We start from the raw sequence: 22,334 nt of genomic DNA, 5'->3' as shown, positions 1-22,334 counted from the left end.
TAGAACTACTGATGGCCTTGGGAGAGCCAGTCATGACAAAACTCTACCATCTGGTGAGCAAGATGTATGAGACAGGCGAAATACCCACAGACTTCAAGAAGAATATAATAATTCCAATCCCAAAGAAGGCAGGTGTTGACAGATGTGAAAATTACCGAACTATCAGTTTAATAAGTCACAGCTGCAAAATACTAACGCGAATTCTTTACAGACGAATGGAAAAACTGGTAGAAGCGGACCTCGGGGAAGATCAGTTTGGATTCCGTAGAAATGTTGGAACACGAGAGGCAATACTAACCTTACGACTTATCTTAGAAGAAAGATTAAGAAAAGGCAAACCTACATTTCTAGCATTTGTAGACTTAGAGAAAGCTTTTGACAACGTTAACTGGAATACTCTCTTTCAAATTCTGAAGGTGGCAGGGGTAAAATACAGGGAGCGAAAGGCTATTTACAATTTGTACAGAAACCAGATGGCAGTTATAAGAGTCGAGGGGCATGAAAGGGAAGCAGTGGTTGGGAAAGGAGTGAGACAGGGTTGTAGCCTCTCCCGATGTTATTCAATCTGTATATTGAGCAAGCAGTAAAGGAAACAAAAGAAAAATTCGGAGTAGGTATTAAAATTCATGGAGAAGAAGTAAAAACTTTGAGGTTCGCCGATGACATTGTAATTCTCTCAGAGACAGCAAATGACTTGGAAGAGCAGTTGAACGGAATGGACAGTGTCTTGAAAGGAGGATATAAGATGAATATCAACATAAACAAAACGAGGATAATGGAATGTAGTCAAATTAAATCGGGTGATGCTGAGGGGATTAGATTAGGAAATGAGACACTTAAAGTAGTAAAGGAGTTTTGCTATTTAGGGAGTAAAATAACTAATGATGGTCGAAGTAGAGAGGATATAAAATGTAGACTGGCAATGGCAAGGAAATCGTTTCTGAAGAAGAGAAATTTGTTAACATCGAGTATTGATTTAAGTGTCAGGAAGTCGTTTCTAAAAATATTTGTATGGAGTGTAGCCATGTATGGAAGTGAAACATGGACGATAACCAGTTTGGACAAGAAGAGAATAGAAGCTTTCGAAATGTGGTGCTACAGAAGAATGCTGAAGATAAGGTGGGTATATCACGTAACTAATGAGGAGGTATTGAATAGGATTGGGGAGAAGAGAAGTTTGTGGCACAACTTGACTAGAAGAAGGGATCGGTTGGTAGGACATGTTTTAAGGCATCAAGGGATCACAAATTTAGCATTGGAGGGCAGCGTGGAGGGTAAAAATCGTAGAGGGAGACCAAGAGATCAATACACTAAGCAGATTCAGAAGGATGTAGGTTGCAGTAGGTACTGGGAGATGAAGAAGCTTGCACAGGATAGAGTAACATGGAGAGCTGCATCAAACCAGTCTCAGGACTGAAGACCACAACAACAACAACAACAACTTTATTTATGACTGAACGTTTCTAAAACTGAGGACACTCGTCCGTGGTCTGCACTGCAGTCGAGATCTGGCAACGTCGTTCTCTGTTCATTGGCTGACTGTGTTTTGTGACGTCAGATGCTAAGAACGAACCTAAACTCGGCCGCCAACATAAATGACGCGCACTTTAGTATAGCGCAGACCCCACTTAGCCTGGCACACAAGTTGTCAGATTAGATTAGATTAATACTAGTTCCATGGATCATGAATACGATATTTCGTAATGATGTGGAACGAGTCAAATTTTCCAATACATGACATAATTAAGTTAATTTAACAACATACTTAAGGTAATATAACAACTTTTTTATTTTTGTGTTTTTTTAATTTTTTTATTTTTTTTATTTTTTAAATATTTTTTGTTTTTTTTTTCTTTTTTTAAATTTATATCTAAAAATTCCTCAATGGAGTACAAGGAGTTGTCATTCAGAAATTCTTTTAATTTCTTCTTAAATACTTGTTGGTTATCTGTCAGACTTTTGATACTATTTGGTAAGTGACCGAAGACTTTAGTGCCAGTATAATTTACACCTTTCTGTGCCAAAGTTAGATTTAATCTTGAATAGTGAAGATCATCCTTTCTCCTATTACTGTAGTTATGCACACTGCTATTACTTTTGAATTGGGTTTGGTTGTTAATAACAAATTTCATAAGAGAGTATATATACTGACAAGCTACTGTGAATAACCCTAGGTCTTTAAATAAATGTCTGCATGATGATCTTGTGTGGACTCCAGCTACTATTCTGATTACACGCTTTTGTGCAATAAATACTTTATTCCTCAGTGATGAATTACCCCAAAATATGATGCCATATGAAAGCAATGAGTAAAAATAGGCGTAGTAAGCTAATTTACTAAGATGTTTATCACCAAAATTTGCAATGGCCCTTATTGCATAAGTAGCTAAACTCAAACGTTTCATCAATGTGTTTCTTCCAACTTAATCTCTGATCAATGGACACACCTAAAAATTTGGAATATTCTACTTTAACTATATGCTTCTGATTAAGGTCTATATTTATTAATGGCGTCATACCATTCACTGTACGGAACTGTATGTACTATGTCTTATCAAAATTCAGTGAGAGTCTATTTACAAGGAACCACTTAGTAATTTTCTGAAAGACAGTATTGATAATTTCATTAGTTAATTCTTGTTTGTCAGGTGTGATTACTATACTTGTATCATCAGCAAAGAGAACTAACTTTGCCTCTTCATGAATATAGAATGGCAAGTCATTAAAATATATTAAGAACAACAAAGGACCAAAGACTGACCCTTGTGGAACCCCATTCTTGATAGTTCCCCAGTTTGAGGAATGTGCTGATCTTTGCATGTTATGAGAACTACATATTTCAACTTTCTGCACTCTTCCAGTTAGGTACGAATTAAACCATTTGTGCACTATCCCACTCATGCCGCAATACTTGAGCTTGTCTAGGAGAATTTCATGATTTACACAATCAAAAGCCTTTGAGAGATCACAAAAAATCCCAATGGGTGGTGTTCGGTTATTCAGATCATTCAAAATTTGATTGGTGAAAGCATATATGGCATTTTCTGTTGAAAAACTCTGAAAGCTGGTGGTGGCACCTTAATGATGTGGGCTGTATTTATATGGAATGGACTGTGTTCTCTTGTAAAAATGAACCGATGTGGAGGTCTGGATAGATGTCTGCCTAACACACGTTACGACCCTCTTCAAATGTCGGCGGTCACTGTTAGTCAACAGACGATGTCGGCCTGTACGTTTTTGTGCTGCACGTGTCCCTTCACGTTCCCACTTCACTGTCACATCGGAAACAGTGGACCTTGGGATGTTTAGGAGTGTGGAAATCTCACGTACAAACATATGACACAGGTGACACCCAATCACCTGACCACGTTCGATGCCCGTGAGTTCCGCAGAGTGCCCCATTCTGCTCTCTCACGATGTCTAACGACTACTGAGGTCGCTGATATGGAGTACCTGGCAATAGGTGACAGCCTAATGCACCTAATACGAAAAACGTATGTTTGGGGGGGGGGGGAGGTTGTCCAGATACTGGTGATAACATAGTCTACTTGCCGCACTTGCTCTAGGTAGCGTGCCAATTCGCCCTTGCCACCTTTTCAATTCCCTAGAGCTACTTTCGTTTTAAACAAAAGCAATCTGACTCTTACGTAACACCAATTTCTTATACTAAGTATGACCATTTCTTAAATTGTCGAATTTACATCAACGTGAACCATTTATACACACAAATGTTTTTAAATACAAAATGTTATCACAAAATTATTTAACGTTATAAACAGTTTATGTTGTATTTTATATACATTACTCACATACAATGTAAAGAACTTCAGTCTCCAGTATAGTACACTTTACCTTACACCTACATAAGCTGGCCAGTGGTGACCGAGCGGTTCTAGGCGCTACAGTCTGGAACCGCGTGACCGCTGCGGTCGCAGGTTCGAATCCTGCATCGGGCATGGATGTGTGTGATGTCCTTAGGTTAGTTAGGTTTAAGTAGTTATAAGTTCTAGGGGACTCATGACCTTAGAAGTTAAGTCTCATAGTGCTCAGAGCCATCTGAACCATTTGAACACATACATAAAATATGGTACCGCTATGCTAAAATTTTAAAACAAATAGAAATTATAAAAATTTAAATGAACCATAAACAAATATTGTTATAACTTGTCTTAGATTAGTTCTTTGGTGGTTTCACTTTACAACGGCAGCATCCTCAGTGTTCTGTTAATCACTGCTGTAGTGACCCCCATTTTATACTGACTTGGGTGGCATGAATTTGCATTAAAAGTAATATCTGTGCAGGTTGTCTTTCTCTAGATCGCGAATTCATTTTCCCCTTCCTGCTTAGTTATAGCTATGTCAAGTAAATTAATTCGCCTATTTTCTTCAGTATTAACAGTAAATTTAATCTTGGGGTGCATGGAATAATTTTTTAGGTTAGTTCTTTTACATGTTTTGCTTCACATTAATATAACGAAACTGTCGGTTACTGGTATTTTTCTAGCGCCGACAGCGTCGATCATTGTGAAATTTCCTTAATTTGTAAGTAAGTGCTCCCTGCTCTTGTTCTTTTATGTACAGACTACGAGCCTCTGTGTGAAACGCTGTGATCTTTAGGTAACCAGTTCATTCTGTTTGCCCAATTAGTGTACATTTTCTTGTTTTATAAAGCTGTTCATGTGATTTATATTTTCTCATGATAGATGAAAAGCTGAAAATGGTTTTCAGTTTTAATGAAGTCTCATGTCAGCGAAGCACTGACTTTTATAATTGAATTTCTCAATGAAGATCATTTACTGTTCATAAGCCGATTCGTGGTCTATTTTCTTTGAACATTTGAAGATAACAGTAGTACAGCATTCAAATCTATAATGTCAGCATCACTAGGCCTGGGAGACGAAATTCAATTTCAGAAGTACTTGAGCCCAAATACTAAACAAGTAGAGAGCTTAGTTACTTCTTTTTGTGTAATCTTAATGATATAGGCGATGCTCCGCTCATTCAGTCTTAGAGTTTTGGGAAACAGAAAAGTTACAATGGCGTTATTTATTCGTAAAATTTCCAGGTAATATACTGTCGGCGCTTACTAACTTTGTTTTATCGCTTATAGCCACTCCGCAAGATAGACTATCGAACTTCAGTGCGTCGTAGTTTGATTGATTATACCGCTACGAAGCTCGGCCTCGGAGCTCGGGCTGTTTTCGACCACTTCCATCATGCTTAATGTGGGAGCTGTTTTGACGTACCTAAATTATTTGTATTTTCTGTGCTGCTTGTGAAAGATTCTTTATCATGCAGAATGACACATCGATCTCTTTTTCAGATAACATTTGAATGTGCACTGAAGCGGACGACAGATAGAAGCGTTTGAAACATGAGGTTATTTCGTATATAATGTTACTCCCGAAACATTGACATTTACGTAAAACATTCGGGGAAAAATCGTTACGTTGTCTGAATAAAACATAATTAAACTCTAGGGAATAATGACGGAGATTAATAGCATTCAGTACTGTCGACAGTTTATTGAGTACAATCATTACTTAAATGTACTTTCCAGCTGACCATGATTCCTAAAAATAGTGTCGTCACAAAAAAAACGTAACAATCAAAATGTTATCTGAAACAAGTCCACCTGCATGCGACGATACCCAAAAATTTAAATGTTCTGAAGGAGAACCGTGAAGTCGCCGGAGGATTGAGTTTCATCTTTATTGTCTTCGCCCTAAGTTAGTAAACTCGAGCATTATCAACATAGCGTCACAGTGGAAGAAATATTCGAATCGTATAATTGCTTGTTTATTCAGTAGTGTGCAATCTTTGCGTTCACTGTTTCTCTCGGTTCAAATTAGAATGAACCCTGCCTCATTTCCGTTGGCAACCGAACTGTATGGAAGAGTCTTGTACCTAGAGGAGTGTTGTACCTTGGAACACATGATGCTTTTTAGTCGCTACTCCAGTCTAGTGACTGACTTTAGAATCACATTACGGGATGTGACTGTATTCCACTATCAGCAGTTTCCACCATTTTCTGCAGTTTTCCTTGTTTCTAGACATGAGGTTGTGTTTTGTGCAGCATTTCTAGATTTCTTGAGTTCAACATATTTAAGTGCTGTTATTGTTGTTGTGGTCTGATGCAGCTACCCATGCACCTGGTTTGATGCAGCTACCCATGCCACACAGTGAAGCTGCATGCCCTCGGGAAAAATTTGACGGTAGTTTCCCTTTACTTTCACCCGTTCGTAGTACCAGCACCGCAAGGCCGTTTTCTTTGACGTTACAAAGCCAGGTTAGTCAATCAACGAGACTGTTGCCCCTGGAACTACTGAAAAAGCTGCTGTCCCTCTTTAGGTACCATATGTTTGCCTGGCACCTCAACACATACCCCTCCGTTGTGGTTGCACCTATTGTACGGCTATCTGTGTCGCTGAGGCACATACGCCTCCCCAGCAACGACAAGGTCTGTAGTTTATGGTGGGATTAAGTGCTGTATAACATGTTAAAGATATCTGGAGTATAATCTGAATTCCAGTTGCAGAATTTAATAACAAGTAAAAGTCTATCTATTTTTAAAACTACTTACATAATGTGTGCACGGTAAAGCCATACTTCTTCGGTAGGCAGCATCTTGTAGATTGAAAAAAATAATATGTTTTACCACGAAAAATGGAATATTTGTAAATTATTTTCTTTAATGTCTCAACATTTTTACCTGTCTTGAAAATGGAAATTTGTGTTAGATTCTAATAGTTTCAGTTTCAAAATGCTTTCAACTTGTAACTGATTTTTGATAGTAATTCTGCTTAATCTGATTTGATTTACTGATTACTGGTGTGTAGTAGAGTAACAATATAACTGATAGACGACTAAAGAGAGCATTTACATAATGCTTGTATTCTCGACTGCCTAACCGTTAAATATAAACTGAATACTTGTTCCTATATATATGATCATGTTCTGCTTTGTAAATTGTTTTAACATTTTAAAATACTTTAACTTTCCGGAGTATTTTCTGTGATTTCAGAAAATGAATGTGTTCCGTTTAAAAATGGACTAGGAAAATATATTAAACTTATGTTACTGTGCTTATTAGAAGCGAAAGGTGGAAATGTGTCCCTAAGTACACTTAATGAATTATGTGTTTCCTTCCTTCTTCTCACGTATTCGTACTGCATATCTACCATTGGTGTGCAATATTCTCCTGGCCTCTTCTGTCTCTTGTCGTAGAGGTTCTGCAGTATTCCTGTAAGATACTCGAAGATTCGACTTCCGCCCATGATATCCCATACCTTCTTCCTTGCTTCCTGTCAAGTGTTGTGTCATAGTATATGAATACAATGCTGTGATATAGCTGTTAACTAATAACTGCAACAGCTACGAAAGAAATCCAATTTGGCATAAAATATTTGATACATTGTCATTCCGGTATCTGCATAAACAATTCTCAATAAGTCAGCGCAAGCCTCTTAGTTGACGGTAAACTTTAACAATGGTAACAGTGCCGTAGAGACGCAACGCGACGGAATCAGATTTCACCTGTACCACACATTCATTTTCCTTTCCTCAGAGCAAATGGACTCCCTTTTCCCTCATAACATGCGTGCGCAGTTACGAGAAGAATGAAGCTTAGTGCAGTCTAACATAGTACTTTCAAAACTTTCTCGAAATAAGAAAAACGGAGCTGGATAAAAATCGAACGTTCCGGAGGAAAACTGCATGTCAGCGTCGTCAGATGTTCAAGGTGGTTGTGGGGTGTCGGCGTTACCTTAGTGGACAGTGGCAATGTGGCTAAAAACTTTCAACCACAGAAACCAAACCATGTCAGACGTTCGTCGGTTAGGTTGTCCTCGTGTCAGCGAAGAAGAGCCGTCTGCTCTTACAGGCTTACAGAACAGTGATCGGCGCCAAACTATTGATAAGCAAGTCCGAGAGACAGAATGAGCACAGACGACCGTGCTTCATGCTGCTAGTCCCTTGGAACCCAATGAAAGAGAGGGAGCGGCTTTCGCAAGCCGTATCATCTCGCTGGATAGCACATAGCCCAAATAGTGCCGGCCACATTAAAAACACCGTCATTATGGGTCACCACGACAACCGAAAGTTGGTCAAAACCCCAGAGATGTGAAAATTATGGTGATACTCATGTTCGACCGTGATGATGATGTTCTGACGCATAACGTTCCTGAAAGGCAGACGGTCAGTGCACTGGGTTCATGTTTGTAACACGCCTCGCGAGCAGCTCCCAGAAAGAAACGACGACAATATCTGCAGAATCTAGAGCATACACCGCAAGCTGTGACTTATTTTTCGGGTGCATTGGCCTGGGAAGTGCTGTTTCATCCATCATTCTGCCTGGACCTAAGGAGTTATGACTTTGACATGATTCCTAAGATGAAGAAAACATTTCATAGAACTCACTTCAAACTGTTACAGAAGTTTGTCGAACAACTACTCCATTCGAATCACAACACAAGTCACGCTGCTCAAGATATCGTACGACTTCTAAATCGCTAGCTTAAGGTTATGCGCAGTGGAGGTTTACTCAAGGAGAGTAAAAGTATGACAATGTATTGATTTTTTATTAGTTGCAAATAAATAGTTTCCACTACTAAAGTTAGTCATGATTATGGAATAGAGAATTCCCTCCATAGGCCCGACAAGACGCCTCCTGAGACGCGACAGGTAGCAGTAGGCAAAACGCAACAGTGAACGAAAGTATTAATGTAGTTAACTGCAGGAGCATCTATAGAAAGGTCCCAGAACTGCTCTCATTAATATACGGTCACAATGCCCACATAGCACTAGGGAAGGAAAATGCCTTTCATACTGACAGAATACGAAAAGAAAATAAATACATCACCTGCATGAACTCTACAGCTTCCCTATTAATATCCCAACCGAAGGTGCACAAGGAAGGAAATGGTGTAAGGTCTGTAGTTAACAATATGCACAGCCCTAGATACAAACTATCTCAAAAGCCCAATCAGTTATTAAAAAGGAATGTAACATACGAAACAAAAATTAATGTAAAGAACAGTACCACACTAGTCTTTGAAATAGAAGAAATAAACATTCCAGGTGGTGCCCATTTTATATCACTAGATACGACCAATCTACACTCCTGGAAACTGAAATAAGAACACCGTGAATTCATTGTCCCAGGAAGGGGAAACTTTATTGACACATTCCTGGGGTCAGATACATCACATGATCACACTGACAGAACCACAGGTACATAGACACAGGCAACAGAGCATGCACAATGTCGGCACTAGTACAGTGTATATCCACCTTTCGCAGCAATGCAGGCTGCTATTCTCCCATGGAGACGATCGTAGAGATGCTGGATGTAGTCCTGTGGAACGGCTTGCCATGCCATTTCCACCTGGCGCCTCAGTTGGACCAGCGTTCGTGCTGGACGTGCAGACCGCGTGAGACGACGCTTCATCCAGTCCCAAACATGCTCAATGGGGGACATATCCGGAGATCTTGCTGGCCAGGGTAGTTGACTTACAGCTTCTAGAGCACGTTGGGTGGCACGGGATACATGCGGACGTGCATTGTCCTGTTGGAACAGCAAGTTCCCTTGCCGGTCTAGGAATGGTAGAACGATGGGTTCGATGACGGTTTGGATGTACCGTGCACTATTCAGTGTCCCCTCGACGATCACCAGTGGTGTACGGCCAGTGTAGGAGATCGCTCCCCACACCATGATGCCGGGTGTTGGCCCTGTGTGCCTCGGTCGTATGCAGTCCTGATTGTGGCACTCACCTGCACGGCGCCAAACACGCATACGACCATCATTGGCACCAAGGCAGAAGCGACTCTCATCGCTGAAGACGACACGTCTCCATTCGTCCCTCCATTCACGCCTGTCGCGACACCACTGGAGGCGGGCTGCACGATGTTGGGGCGTGAGCGGAAGACGGCCTAACGGTGTGCGGGACCGTAGCCCAGCTTCATGGAGACGGTTGCGAATGGTCCTCGCCGATACCCCAGGAGCAACAGTGTCCCTAATTTGCTGGGAAGTGGCGGTGCGGTCCCCTACGGCACTGCGTAGGATCCTACGGTCTTGGCGTGCATCCGTGCGTCGCTGCGGTCCGGTCCCAGGTCGACGGGCACGTGCACCTTCCGCAGACCACTGGCGACAACATCGATGTACTGTGGAGACCTCACGCCCCACGTGTTGAGCAATTCGGCGGTACGTCCACCCGGCCTCCCGCATGCCCACTATACGCCCTCGCTCAAAGTCCGTCAACTGCACATACGGTTCACGTCCACGCTGTCGCGGCATGCTGCCAGTGTTAAAGACTGGGATGGAGCTCCGTATGCCACGGCAAACTGGCTGACACTGACGGCGGCGGTGCACAAATGCTGCGCAGCTAGCGCCATTCGACGGTCAACACCGCGGTTCCTGGTGTGTCCGCTGTGCTGTGCGTGTGAACATTGCTTGTACAGCCCTCTCGCAGTGTCCGGAGCAAGTATGGTGGGTCTGACACACCGGTGTCAATGTGTTCTTTTTTCCATTTCCAGGAGTGTATATATCAAAATACCTTTGAAGAAGCCATTGTAATAATGAATACCAACTTCTAAAGGACAAAAAGTGTTCACAGACTGAAATTATATGATTTATAGAGTTTCTAGAAACAATCCTCAACTGCAACTGCTTTGCATTTAATGATAACATTTATCAACAACTCAATGCGTTAGCCATGAGCCCATCCATATGTGGCACAACAGAAGACATTTTCATAAAGCACCTAGAACAGAAAATACTCAGCAGTCAGGAACGCTGTTTTTTTTTTAAAAAAAAGAAAAGAATAGTGTCCTAGAAAAGATATATGAATGACCCCGCAATTTTACTCAAACATGGCACCAATAACATCGTAAACGTATCTAACAATGTGCATAAGAAAATAAATTTCGCATCTGAATAGAAAAAAAGCATAAAATTTCTAAATTTGTGCAGAGAAGAAAAGGTAAATTTTCAAAATATACAGAAATAAGGCTACTCCCAGCAACACAATACATGCCACATGTATCACCAAGATGTACACAAGGAAACTGCACACAAAATGATGATACATAGAGGAAACAAAATCCAAGTGACTGAAAAGGACTGGAAGAAAGAATTAGGCACCTCTGAGCAAATTGTAATGGCCAATGACTTCCCCAGCTCAATGATAGACAGTATCCAGAGACAAATAACAAAAGAAAAAAAATCCTCGTTCCTTAGAAGGAACCAATAATGCAACAAAATATATGGCTAGCATACCTTATGTAGGTAACTTACTGATAAAGTAGCAAACCAGGTTAGGTCACATAAAGTGAAAGTAGCTGTCTCCACACCTTAAACAATAAAAAAGGTGAATTCTCAGGCTCAGGAACATACAAAGTAATATGTACAGCTTGTGCAAGCTATTACGTAGGACAAAATGAGGGATATTTTCAGAACACTCGTAGATACACTGGACACATCGGCTGTTACACGCCTAATCAATTTACAAAATCAGCAATAGCAAGACACATTAGAAAACAAAGAAGAAAACCTTAAGATACTCCATCCCCTAAAGGATACTCATACAATGGATTTAATGGAGGAGCTTGAAATTTTTGTGTAACACAAAGCACAAGGATAAAAATTCTCAATGACAAGCTAGATCATGAATCAGTTTATTTCTTCAAATGTTTCTCCTGCAACTGGTAACTGTGGCAATTTTCATAAATATGTACATTTCGTCAACAGAGAAAAAAATTGTAATCGGTAATTTAGTAGTCAGTAATGGTAAAAATATAAAAAATATATTTTAGTGTATAAAACCTTATACACACACATAATGTAATCCAAATCAATGTAACAACTCTGACTATGTACAAACTGTTTGTGAAGCCAAAGTGTCGTAATATATTTGCAACTTGTTCTGTAAACAGACAGTGTAAGGGATGATTTGCATGTGTAGTATATTCTGTAAAATGGAGGAGAGACAATACCTGTAAGTAAACAAACAAAAGTACCATATTTGACATAGCGTTAAAAAAACCTCTAAAATTCAATTTGTCCGATTTTCCGATTCCCGTCTAGCTTCGAAAAGACGCTAGAGGGGCAGAAAATCACACACGCAAACATCACCGAGCATATTCGTGTGAACAAATGCGCTTGAAACTGAGAAAAAATTCCCGAAACGCTTTGTGCTGAGCAGCAAAGTATGAGTAACTAGTGCCGTTTTCATTATTTAGATCATGAATGACGCAGTTGCAGGATTTCCGAAAACATCTAATATGATGAACGAAAAAAATTAAGTACATGCCTACCGCTTCACTCTGTCCAACTACTGGTCCTTAACGGATTTCATAAGGTGCTGCAATACTTATGACACGCTACTTAGGTTTGGTTGATATAGGATGAACTTCTGGACCTTAACAGATTGATCATCATTTGTAACAATGATAAATATAAGTATTTATAAATACCATCACAGTTTTTATTACCTCAGTTAATTAGGAAAATGATGGAGGAATATCTGAATATTGATGTAACCAATTAAGGGAGCAATTTTAGTTCACCAAGCAAATGACTAGCTTTCTTTGTTTCCCTTCTACTCTTCTCAAAAGAAAGTTCGGTGAAACTCAAGTTTTGCAACCTCTCAAAATTTCAAATGTTCAACAGAAATTTAGTAACCTTTTGAAATATTAATAACGTAATCAAATTACTTCTTCACTAAATTTACATCAAACATGACTATTTGGATCTAAACACCAGAATGTGAGGTAAATGTTACAAATAAGGAAAATTTCTGGTCGCCTCACAACAGTGCAAGCTGGAAGAACTGTGACCTCTCGTTTCTGCGACACACAACAGAATATATGTTAAAGCACTTGTATCTCTGTATAAAATGGCAATGGTAATGTAAGAAATACAAAGCACATATTAACTAGAAGCCTAAGGGATTTCTAATTTTGAAGTACACGACTTCAGCTTAAGATACGCGGGACAAGCCAATAAACCCTTTTAAAATGTTATTGAAAGAGCGCTCGGAGAACCAAATCATTTTCCCCAAAACGGCAACAGCCTTTTAATCCACAACACACTAAAGAAGTGTACCAAAAGTCGTAACTGAAAGTATCCTGTTAAAGCAAAACGTCAACAGGGCCCCAGCGAGGAAACCCAATTCGGCACTTACCAGATCCAGCTTAATTAGGAAGGACAACTTATAAACATTAACACCCTTTACCGTTTAAAGGTTCCTCAGGCCACATTATGCAGGCTTGTCAATCGAGAGACTGAGTAGAGTACCAAGCTTCGATAATCAGTTGCATCACAACACTAGATAATACTTGGTAAGAATGCACAAGATAGCCCGAAGCTAAAGTCATTCCAAAGAGCAACGAACTGACGGACGGGCCAACACCATCTGTCCCATCAAAATTTTGAGGAGGTTAAGCAGCTTAGGAATCACCAAGAATTACATTAAAATCCGCTCACCATGTAATCAGACGCTATGACGACGCTCCGTCTCCAAAGTCAGCGCAGAATTGTGCAGCGGCCGTAGGAAGGCACAATTGAAGCAAGAAGCCACGGTGGAAGGCGGCAGGAAACTGCACTGTGTAGGTGCGAGTAATCGAACCTTGGCTAAGGTAGCCTTCCTCGCGTACCCATGGCACGCTTCGACTCCGTACTAGACTCCCACACGCCACTGCCGGCGCCACACAGGCAACTGAGCAAACACGCCGGCCCACGCAAGCTTCCGTCCCTCTTCCTGCAAGCCCGCTAAGAACTAAATAAGAACCACCCACTTCGTTCGCTGCCCCAGACTACATCCACTTGACTTAAACAAAGATGGCATTTAAGGCGAGACATCATTATCGATGGTCGTGGAACCGCTCATCACTGTTGATTCATCTTGTCAATACGGTACGCTTGTATGTACATTACAGACGCGAAATTTAACCGATAGGAAGAAGATGCTGCGATATGCAAATGATTAGCTTTTCAGAGCATTCACACAAGGTTGGCGCCGGTGGCGACACCTACAACGTGCTGACATGAGGAAAGTTTCCAACCGATTTCTCATACACAAACAGCAGTTAACCGGCGTTATCTGGTGAAACGTTGTTGTGATGCCTCGTGTAAGGAGGAGAAATGCGTATGATCACCTTTCCGACTTTGATAAAGGTCGGATTGCAGCCTATGGCGATTGCGGTTTATCGTATCGCGACATTGCTGCTCACTTTGGTCAAGATCCAATGACTGTTAGAGGAATATGGAATCGGTGGGTTCAGGACGGTAATACGGAACGCCGTGCTGGATCCCAACGGCCTCGTATCACTAGCAGTCGAGGTGATAGGCATGTTATCCGCACGGCTGAAACGGATCGTGCAACCACGTCTCGATCCCTGAGTTAACAGATGGGGACGTTTCCAAGACAACAACCATCTGCACGAACAGTTCGACGACGTTTGCAGCAGCATGGACTATCAGCTCAGAGACCATGGCTGCGGCTACCCTTGACGCTGCATCACAGACAGGAGCGCATGCGATGTCATTTTTCCGGATGAATCCAGGTTCTGTTTACATCATCACGATGGTCGCATCCGTGTTTGGCGACATCGCGGTGAACGCACATGGGATGCGTGTATTCGTCACCGCCGTACTGGCGTATCACCCACCGTGATGGTATGGGCTGCCATTGGCTGCACATCTCGGTCACCCGTTTCTCGCATTGACGGCACTTTCAACAGTGGACGTTACATTTCAGGTGTGTTACGACCCGTGGTTCTACCCTTCATTCGATCCCTGCAAAACCCTACATTTCAGTAGGATGTTGCATGTTGCAGGTCCTGTACGGTCCTTTCTGGGTACAGAAAATATTCGACTGCTCCCCTGGCCAGCACATTCTCCAGATCTCTTACCAACTGAAAACATCTGGTCAATGGTAGCCGAGCAGTTGGCTCGTCACAATACGCCAGTCACTACTCTTGATTAACTGTGGTATAGTGTTGAAGCAGCATGCGCAGCTGTACTTGTACACGCCATCCAAGCTCTGTTTGACTCAATGCCCAGGCGTATCAAGGCCGTTATTACGTCCAGAGGTGGTTGTTCTGGGTACTGATTTCTCAGGATCTATGCACCCAAATTGCATGAAAATGTAATCACATGTCAATTGTAGTATATTTGTCCAATTAATACCCGTTTATCATCTGCATTTCTTCTTGGTGTAGCAATTTTAATGGCCAGTAGTGTAGTCCGACAGCCAGAGACTGAACGACCCCGCCTTGCTTTCCGCAGCGCCGGAGGCGCCACCGCAGTCGGAGCTGCTGGTGGTGAACGCGACGCGCGTGTCGCTGGTGGTGTCGGCGTGGCGCACGGGCGGCTGCGCCATCTCGACGCTGGTGGTGGAGTACCGGCGGTGGGACCGCGCCGGCTGGACGCTCGTGTCCAACAGCGTGCCGCACGCCGACGCGCCCTTCTCCGTGCTCGACCTGCGGCCCGCCACGCGCTACCTGCTGCGCCTCACCGCGCACAACAGCGCCGGCTCCACCGTCGCCCTCTACGACTTCGTCACTCTCGATGACGAGACAGGTCAGGTGTAAACCACTCGTTCTCTTACTACATTCGAATTACACGCAAATATGTATCCAGAATTTGCCCTGGGATGAAACGCCACTTCAAAAATTAAATTTAGGCCCATGAATTCATTAAGATGGTGCATAAGCTGGTAGCGTTTTTCTGTAAGTTTTATAAACACAGCTGATACGCGTATCAGACACTCCAGTCATTAATAGTATATTCTCCTGCACTATTTATAACAGTGTGCCGACGCTGGGATAACTTTTCGCCTCCGCGACTGCAGTTCTGGCAAGTATTAGTCTAGGCCATTTCAGAGCGCATTTTCATCCGAAAAGGTTCCGAAAGAACAGACACCACGCATTTATACAATTCATTGCTATCTGAGTATTAGATTCACCTTCTTCTGTGTGGATGCACAAGTACGTTGGACGTCCTTTTGGTATCTCAGAGAACGAAATTGGAGGAAATGGACAGGGACTGCAGGTAGGTTGCACTCGATGGGCATTCCACGCAGTTGTGATCACGCTGTGTCCCGGATAGCTCAGTGGTTAACATTCTCACTCGTCGCCGCTGATTCCGCGTAATGTCTCGATGCAGCTGACAGCAGTGATCTTTCCCTTTCCTTTCCTTTCTCTTTCTCTCCTCTTTTAATTCACGTATAATCTTTGAAGGTTGATCCAGAGAGAGCGGAAAATGGAAAATCTGCAGGACCAAGATCGGGTGCATAAGATGGATGCGGAACAACTTTCCAACTCAAGTCTTCTGTAGTGTTTTCATTCAGTCTAGCAGAGGGCGGACATCACTTCACGCGATCTCCCTGGACATTGTTCTTGGATTGCGTCTGCGAGACGTCTCAGTTAGTGTGACAATAAATTTCAGTACTGACGGTCGGACCTCCGGAAAAAAATTCGTACTAAAGCACATCGTCGCTGTTCCACCAGATACACAACATTTTTTTTTCTTTTTTTTCCTGATGCACGTAGACGGGTAGATCTTTATACTGGGAGTTCCTGCTTTGTTTGGGCTCACATTTTCGTTCTTCTCCTTATGTTAACCTAAAGACACCATTTCTCGTCACCAGTAACGGCACAGGACAGGAGCGGTTGGTGTTGTTGACGGGCCAGTTGATGATGAGCAAGGCGCTCATTTTGGCTTAGAGCGTGCGGTACCCATACACCCGATTTCTGAACCTTCCCCATTGCATGAAAATATTTCGCGTTCGTGGAATGAACGTATTTCATGACATTTGACAGTTCTAGAGTACGCTGATGTGGATCATTGACGATTAATAAGCTTAAACGATGTTCATCAGATCCAGAAGGTCTTCCTGAACGTGATGAGTCACTAGTGTCAAAACGATCCTCCTTAAGACGAGAAAAACCATTTTCTTTCCATGTTATGTCAAGTGGTATTATTCCCATACACAATACAAATGTATCTGGCTGTCTCCGCTACTGTCACCACTCTACTGAACTCAAACACAACAATATGTCGTAGATGTTCCGATTCCCCGAGTTGTGACTCCATTTTCTAGCACCACAGCTCCACTCACTATCTCCAAATGACAAAATGACAATACCAAAACTCAAATAACAACAGTGAACTACAAACAAAAAATTACAATCGATAAATAAACACGTCTCAATCGGAATACCAGCATACAGACCAAAAACGCTACGAAATTATGCGCCAAACAAATATTAGCGGTGTCTGACCGCACCGTTGAGGAAGTATCAAAAGAACAGAAGTAAATTACGTTGCCCAACGCATTAATAATGGACATAAGTAAATAGTTAATATGAAATGAATGAAACCGCTGTGTTAATAATTTGAATTCACCCGAATGACGCATGAGCAACTGAGCTTCCACCTCAGTGGCGTTCCTTATGCTCCCTTGGTCCACTCTGTGTGTCTACTCTTCCTGTTCTGGAACCTAAAAATGTAAGGCCCAAAGAAATCACTCATTACATTAAGTGACGAACAGTCAGCATCCTCAGCAATGTACCATCTGATTTACCTTCAGTTCTGAAAAATCATGCACAAAAAATGGAATAAGTGTAATAGCTTCGGTGAGTATGCTCTTCAGTAGTATAGTAAAGAACAGATTGGAGAAGGTTGCGCAAATTTTTGTACCACAGGGAAAAGCAGTATTGATAATATATTAGGTGTACGCCAGATGTGTCAGAAAATTATAGCAAAAAAACCAAGAGCCCTATTTGATGTTTGTTGATGTAGATGATGCCTATGATTCTGTGACAGGGAGGTTAATACGGACAACAATTGAAAAGACTGGAGTGGATTGTGCATTAATAGAGTTGATGAAAAGGTTCTGCCAACAAGATGAGGCAATTCAGAATTTTAGATCTAAGATACAGAAAGTTTTAACATAACTAAAGTATTAAGACAAGGATGTTCTGTGTCACTAAGCTTCCTTATGTTGTACTTAGAAGTCGTTCTTGATTAGTGGAATAGACAGAGCAGAAGTTTTGGTGTGACAGTACAGCACCAAAGTATACATTCATTACTGTTTGCCGACGATAAAGTACTTACAGCTCTGGATAACAGCCGGCTTCGGTGGCCGAGCAGGTCTAGGCGCTTCAGTCCGGAACCGCGCGACTGCTACGGTCGCAGGTTCGAATCCTGTCTTGGGCATGGAAGTGTGTGATGTCCATAGGTTGGTTAGGTTTAAGTAGTTCTCAGTTCTAGGGGATTGATGACCTCAGATGTTAAGTCCAGTAGTGCTCAGAGTCATTTGAACCATTTCTGGATAACAATGATACCATGTATCAAATGAGTTGGCTAAACCTGTCTGACATGTGGCTCAGAATGTTGGACACTGAACGAGAGACGAAACGGGAAACTCAGGCCATTAGAAATGAACAGGCTACGGCGGACCATAAGAACGACCTGGCTAGATCGATTGAGAGCTGAATATTTAATAACTGAGATGGATGCAGTGGAACGAGTCACACGTAAGGTTGACACTCTAGCGCTTTCAGCGTTCTTAAAGCAGGTACTGAAATAGAGGTGGAATCGAAAATTTTATTGTTTTTGTGCCGCCTCGGTTGTTTCTCGGCAGTTTCTTGTGTTCCCTGTCTGCTATGGCTGGGTGTCTACGTCCACGACAGCGGCTAGCCACGAGAACGGAATTCTGTAGCCATCGTCTCCACTGAAACAGTATTCATTCTTCTATATTTCTACTCTGCTTCTGTAAACACGGCTTTCTGAGGTTAGCAAACGAATGTTCTTAAAACATCCGGTGTCTGTATGTGGTCAGGCATGTCAGTTGCATGTCGGAGGTTGACTGAAAACTCGAAGGTAAACTTACAGAATGTGTGGGAGATCCCTAGTTCCTCTTGTTAGTATTATTATTATTACCCCTACATTGTAATGCCATATTTATGTAAAAGTCACAGTACCTGTTGGCCATCAGTGTTCCCATAAGGAAGTCGCAAGCTCTGTTAGTGATGCGGAATGGACCCCTAACAGAGTGTTCGGAGCAACTTGTTTCTCGACCCGTTTAGTTGTGCAAAGCGGCGTCTAGATACCTTCCCGTGCCTGTAGTTTCCCTATAAACTTTGTGATCTAGAGTATTGTTATTTCTTCTGTAAATCAACACATAAAAAAAGCTCACCGTCTCCGTTTCGAATCTGATATTCAGATATATGTTTTTCAGAAAATCTTGGATTTTGTGTAGTTCTTCCCTGTCATGTAGCCATAAAACAAATATAGTAGAGCCAGGATGATGATTTTAGTTCTGTGTTAATTTTACCTTTTCCTCGAGATGTTCTTTCTTCAGTGACTACGGGCGTGGAGTCCTGACGTATTAAATAAAAGAAACCTATCGTAGACATAAAAAGGTACGCCTTCTGTCGCTACAGTGTATAACATCCATTCAGCATGTTCTTGGTTTTCATATCCGATAGGTCCCTACAGGCTCGAGATATCCTCGTTGGTTCATTTGTTAACATGTGCCTTAACCACTTCCTAAACATTCTCTCTTGCTCTGAAAGTGCTGCTTTAATTCCAGCCACCTGTACCGGCGGAATCTGCCAGCCGGAACACTGGCCCAGCAACAAAACTAGGCAGCATTACGCTAGCCAATGCTCTGTCATATCAGCAACATCACAAGCGTCACTGCTTCCGCAGTCAGCGGTTCTGTGAGTAATCCAGAGGACCGTCACGTGGGCCGCTGCTGCATCCTCTGCCTAAATAATGATTACACCACACCTATCCTTCGACTCCGCTCCAGACGTTTCGTCGCCGCCTTGATGTATTGGCTTTCCGGTAACTGACAGCACATGGAATTGGGGATTTAAGCGACAAGGACCAGCCCTTCTTAGTGCCTTCACAGCTGGGCCATCTGACGACCAGCAGCCTGTTTCAGTCGTAACCACAGTTATGACAACGCGAATCAACGACTGCCGTGTGAGTATCCAACCCGAACCCACAGACGTCGTGCCGCTGTCACGCCGCCATCCAACAGTCATCCGCCACCATCCACCATCATGCGATGGTAATCGGGCAACGGTTCACAACTGTGGGGAACGCCTGCATCAGCGCGTCCATAACAGCAAGCCGGGAACCGTCGGTCACCTTCCGTCGTCTCCAGTCTGTCTGTACCGGATGTTCTGAACCATGTCTGTTCGTGTCTCTCAATGAAATGTTGTAGCAGTTGATTGGCTGCATTCATCTACCGTCCCTCTACTAACCATCAAGAGCGAACCTCTCGCTGATGCATAACCTACAGTGCAACTGTTAAAATATTAGTGTCAGAATACTTGCTGGAGCTGGAAATGTTCGTCCAGCGGAGTAGCAGTGGCTTTCAATGCGAGTTAGTAAGTGCTGACGACTTTTTTTTTTCAGCATCTTCTAAATGAGGTAGCTAAGATTACAGATGACAAGCTTTGCGTAGGGACGTGAATCGTTTGAATAGTGAATGATGAGAAGGGTCATCTTCGGGCATGTCTTCACCTATCCTTGATGCCGGTATGGCATCACTGGTGGAAGATATTTTTATCTTCATGGATAGAAACTAGGGAACGGGACTAATGAACAGCTGCTAAGTGTAGCTCCTTTAAAACTGTAAAGGGGTGCTGCAACATATGTCGTGTGCAAAGAAAAATTGCGGGCTGCGCAGTCCTTCTCACGCTTTTAGGAAGCGTTAGTGGATTGTTACAGAAAGAAAAAAAAATACATAGCAGTATCACCACGAGAAACTTAATGGCGATACACAGGAGTACGGAGAATCAAAAGAGGTTCTTTTGGACCTCATGAGAAAAATCAGTATCCAATTATCAGCGAATGACGATATTGCCAATAAAGCCATTTTGCTGTAAGCAAAACAATGTGGTGATTGATGCGTTGTTGCGCGGCCTGCTGTTCGAAATGTCGGACAATGTACACGTGCAGTAAAATGAAATGAAATGTTCGTTTGTCGTTAATGGCCAGGAACCCCTATCTGAGGAACTTTGGCCACCGAGTTTCAAGTTGAAACTTCCAGGCAGATTAAAACTGTGTGCCAGACGGAGACTCGAACTCGGGACATTTGCCTTCCGCAGGCTAGTTCTGCAAGGTTCGCAGGAGAACTTCTGTAAGGTTTGGAAGGTAGGAGACGAGGTACTGGCAGAAGTAAAGCTGTGAGGACGGGACGTGAGTCGTGCTTGGGTAGCTCAGTTGACATTTTTGCTGCTCGGCTGCCGAGCTGGACGGACGTGTGGCGGCAGCACCAGGAGGGCTGGCGTAAACAGCGGCTGTGTGGCTGTTACGAAGGTCAGTAGAGCGCTTTGTTTACTTTGCATCTTTCAGTGATTGAAAATGACAAAACGAACAAAATTAACTGTGAAAGAAGAGATACGGTTAGATTCACTTTTGATTGGACCTGTAAAAGACCAAAGACTTTTGAGATCAAAAGGTGGCTTTCAGAAACAGTCAAGATCACAGGAGACGAAATTATTGGCGTTCATCTTTCTTTTGTTTCCAATTCTGTCTTTTTGTAATTGATTTCCTCTGATTTGTGCACCTCGATAGTTCACAAGTGTGGTGGCAAAATGAAATTTAATCATGCAGACGGAACCGTTAGTGACGTTCTTGTTTCCCATGCTGGGCTAGGCATTCGAGCAGTGAGAGTTTTCGAACTGCCGTTCGAGGTCCCTGCCGAAGCAATCAATGCTGCTCTTCAGCCTATGGTAGGGTTATATCTAATATTGCAGAAAAATGGTCGGAGCAATATATGTTTCCGGTTTTGAATGGAGTTAGACAGAAGGCGTGTTCCTCAGTTACCGACTAACGAGGCGGCTGTCCCAGGACAAGTTGTTAGCATGCAAGTGACGTACGCTGCCGCGGCAGCTAGCCGGGCCCCCTATCAACAGAATATGGCCGAGCAGACGGGACCTTCCGACGCGCGCACGGAAACGGGAAGCACCGCGGAGTTGACTAACGATGACAATCAGAATCTGGCCAGTAATGACATCACTGAGGACGCACCGCGATTGCCCTCTGAGTCTGACAACTCTTCCAGCGAGCGACAAACTTCATCGATAATACCTGATGTAGACATGGCAGAGTACGAAGCGGTAGTTACACACGAAAGGGCCAACATCCCAGAGGGAACTACAGTGGATGGACATAAAGAGGAAGTGATACAACAGAAAACTGACAACCACACAGATAACAGGACACCACAGACAGGTTCAGGAAACGTCAAAGGAAAAGGAGGGGCACAAAAAGACGAACCAATGACACCACCCTTCTCACGTGTCGTAGA

General features: G+C 42.7%; 1 protein-coding gene across 1 annotated transcript in view; it reads left to right on the top strand.

Moving 5' to 3' along the window:
* The window catches only part of LOC126235454 (Down syndrome cell adhesion molecule-like protein Dscam2), a 289,196-nt gene that overhangs the window by 234,432 nt on the left and 32,430 nt on the right, over positions 1-22,334 (top strand). Inside the window, exon 18 of the mRNA XM_049944177.1 lies at positions 15,287-15,580. Coding sequence (XP_049800134.1) covers positions 15,287-15,580 — 294 coding nt within the window. The remainder of the gene's footprint in view (positions 1-15,286; positions 15,581-22,334) is intronic.

Source organism: Schistocerca nitens, chromosome 2, assembly GCF_023898315.1.
Source record: "Schistocerca nitens isolate TAMUIC-IGC-003100 chromosome 2, iqSchNite1.1, whole genome shotgun sequence".
NCBI lineage: Eukaryota > Metazoa > Arthropoda > Insecta > Orthoptera > Acrididae > Schistocerca > Schistocerca nitens.
The sequence above is the reverse complement of the archived record's forward strand: the minus strand, read 5'-3'. Positions and strand labels throughout refer to the sequence as shown.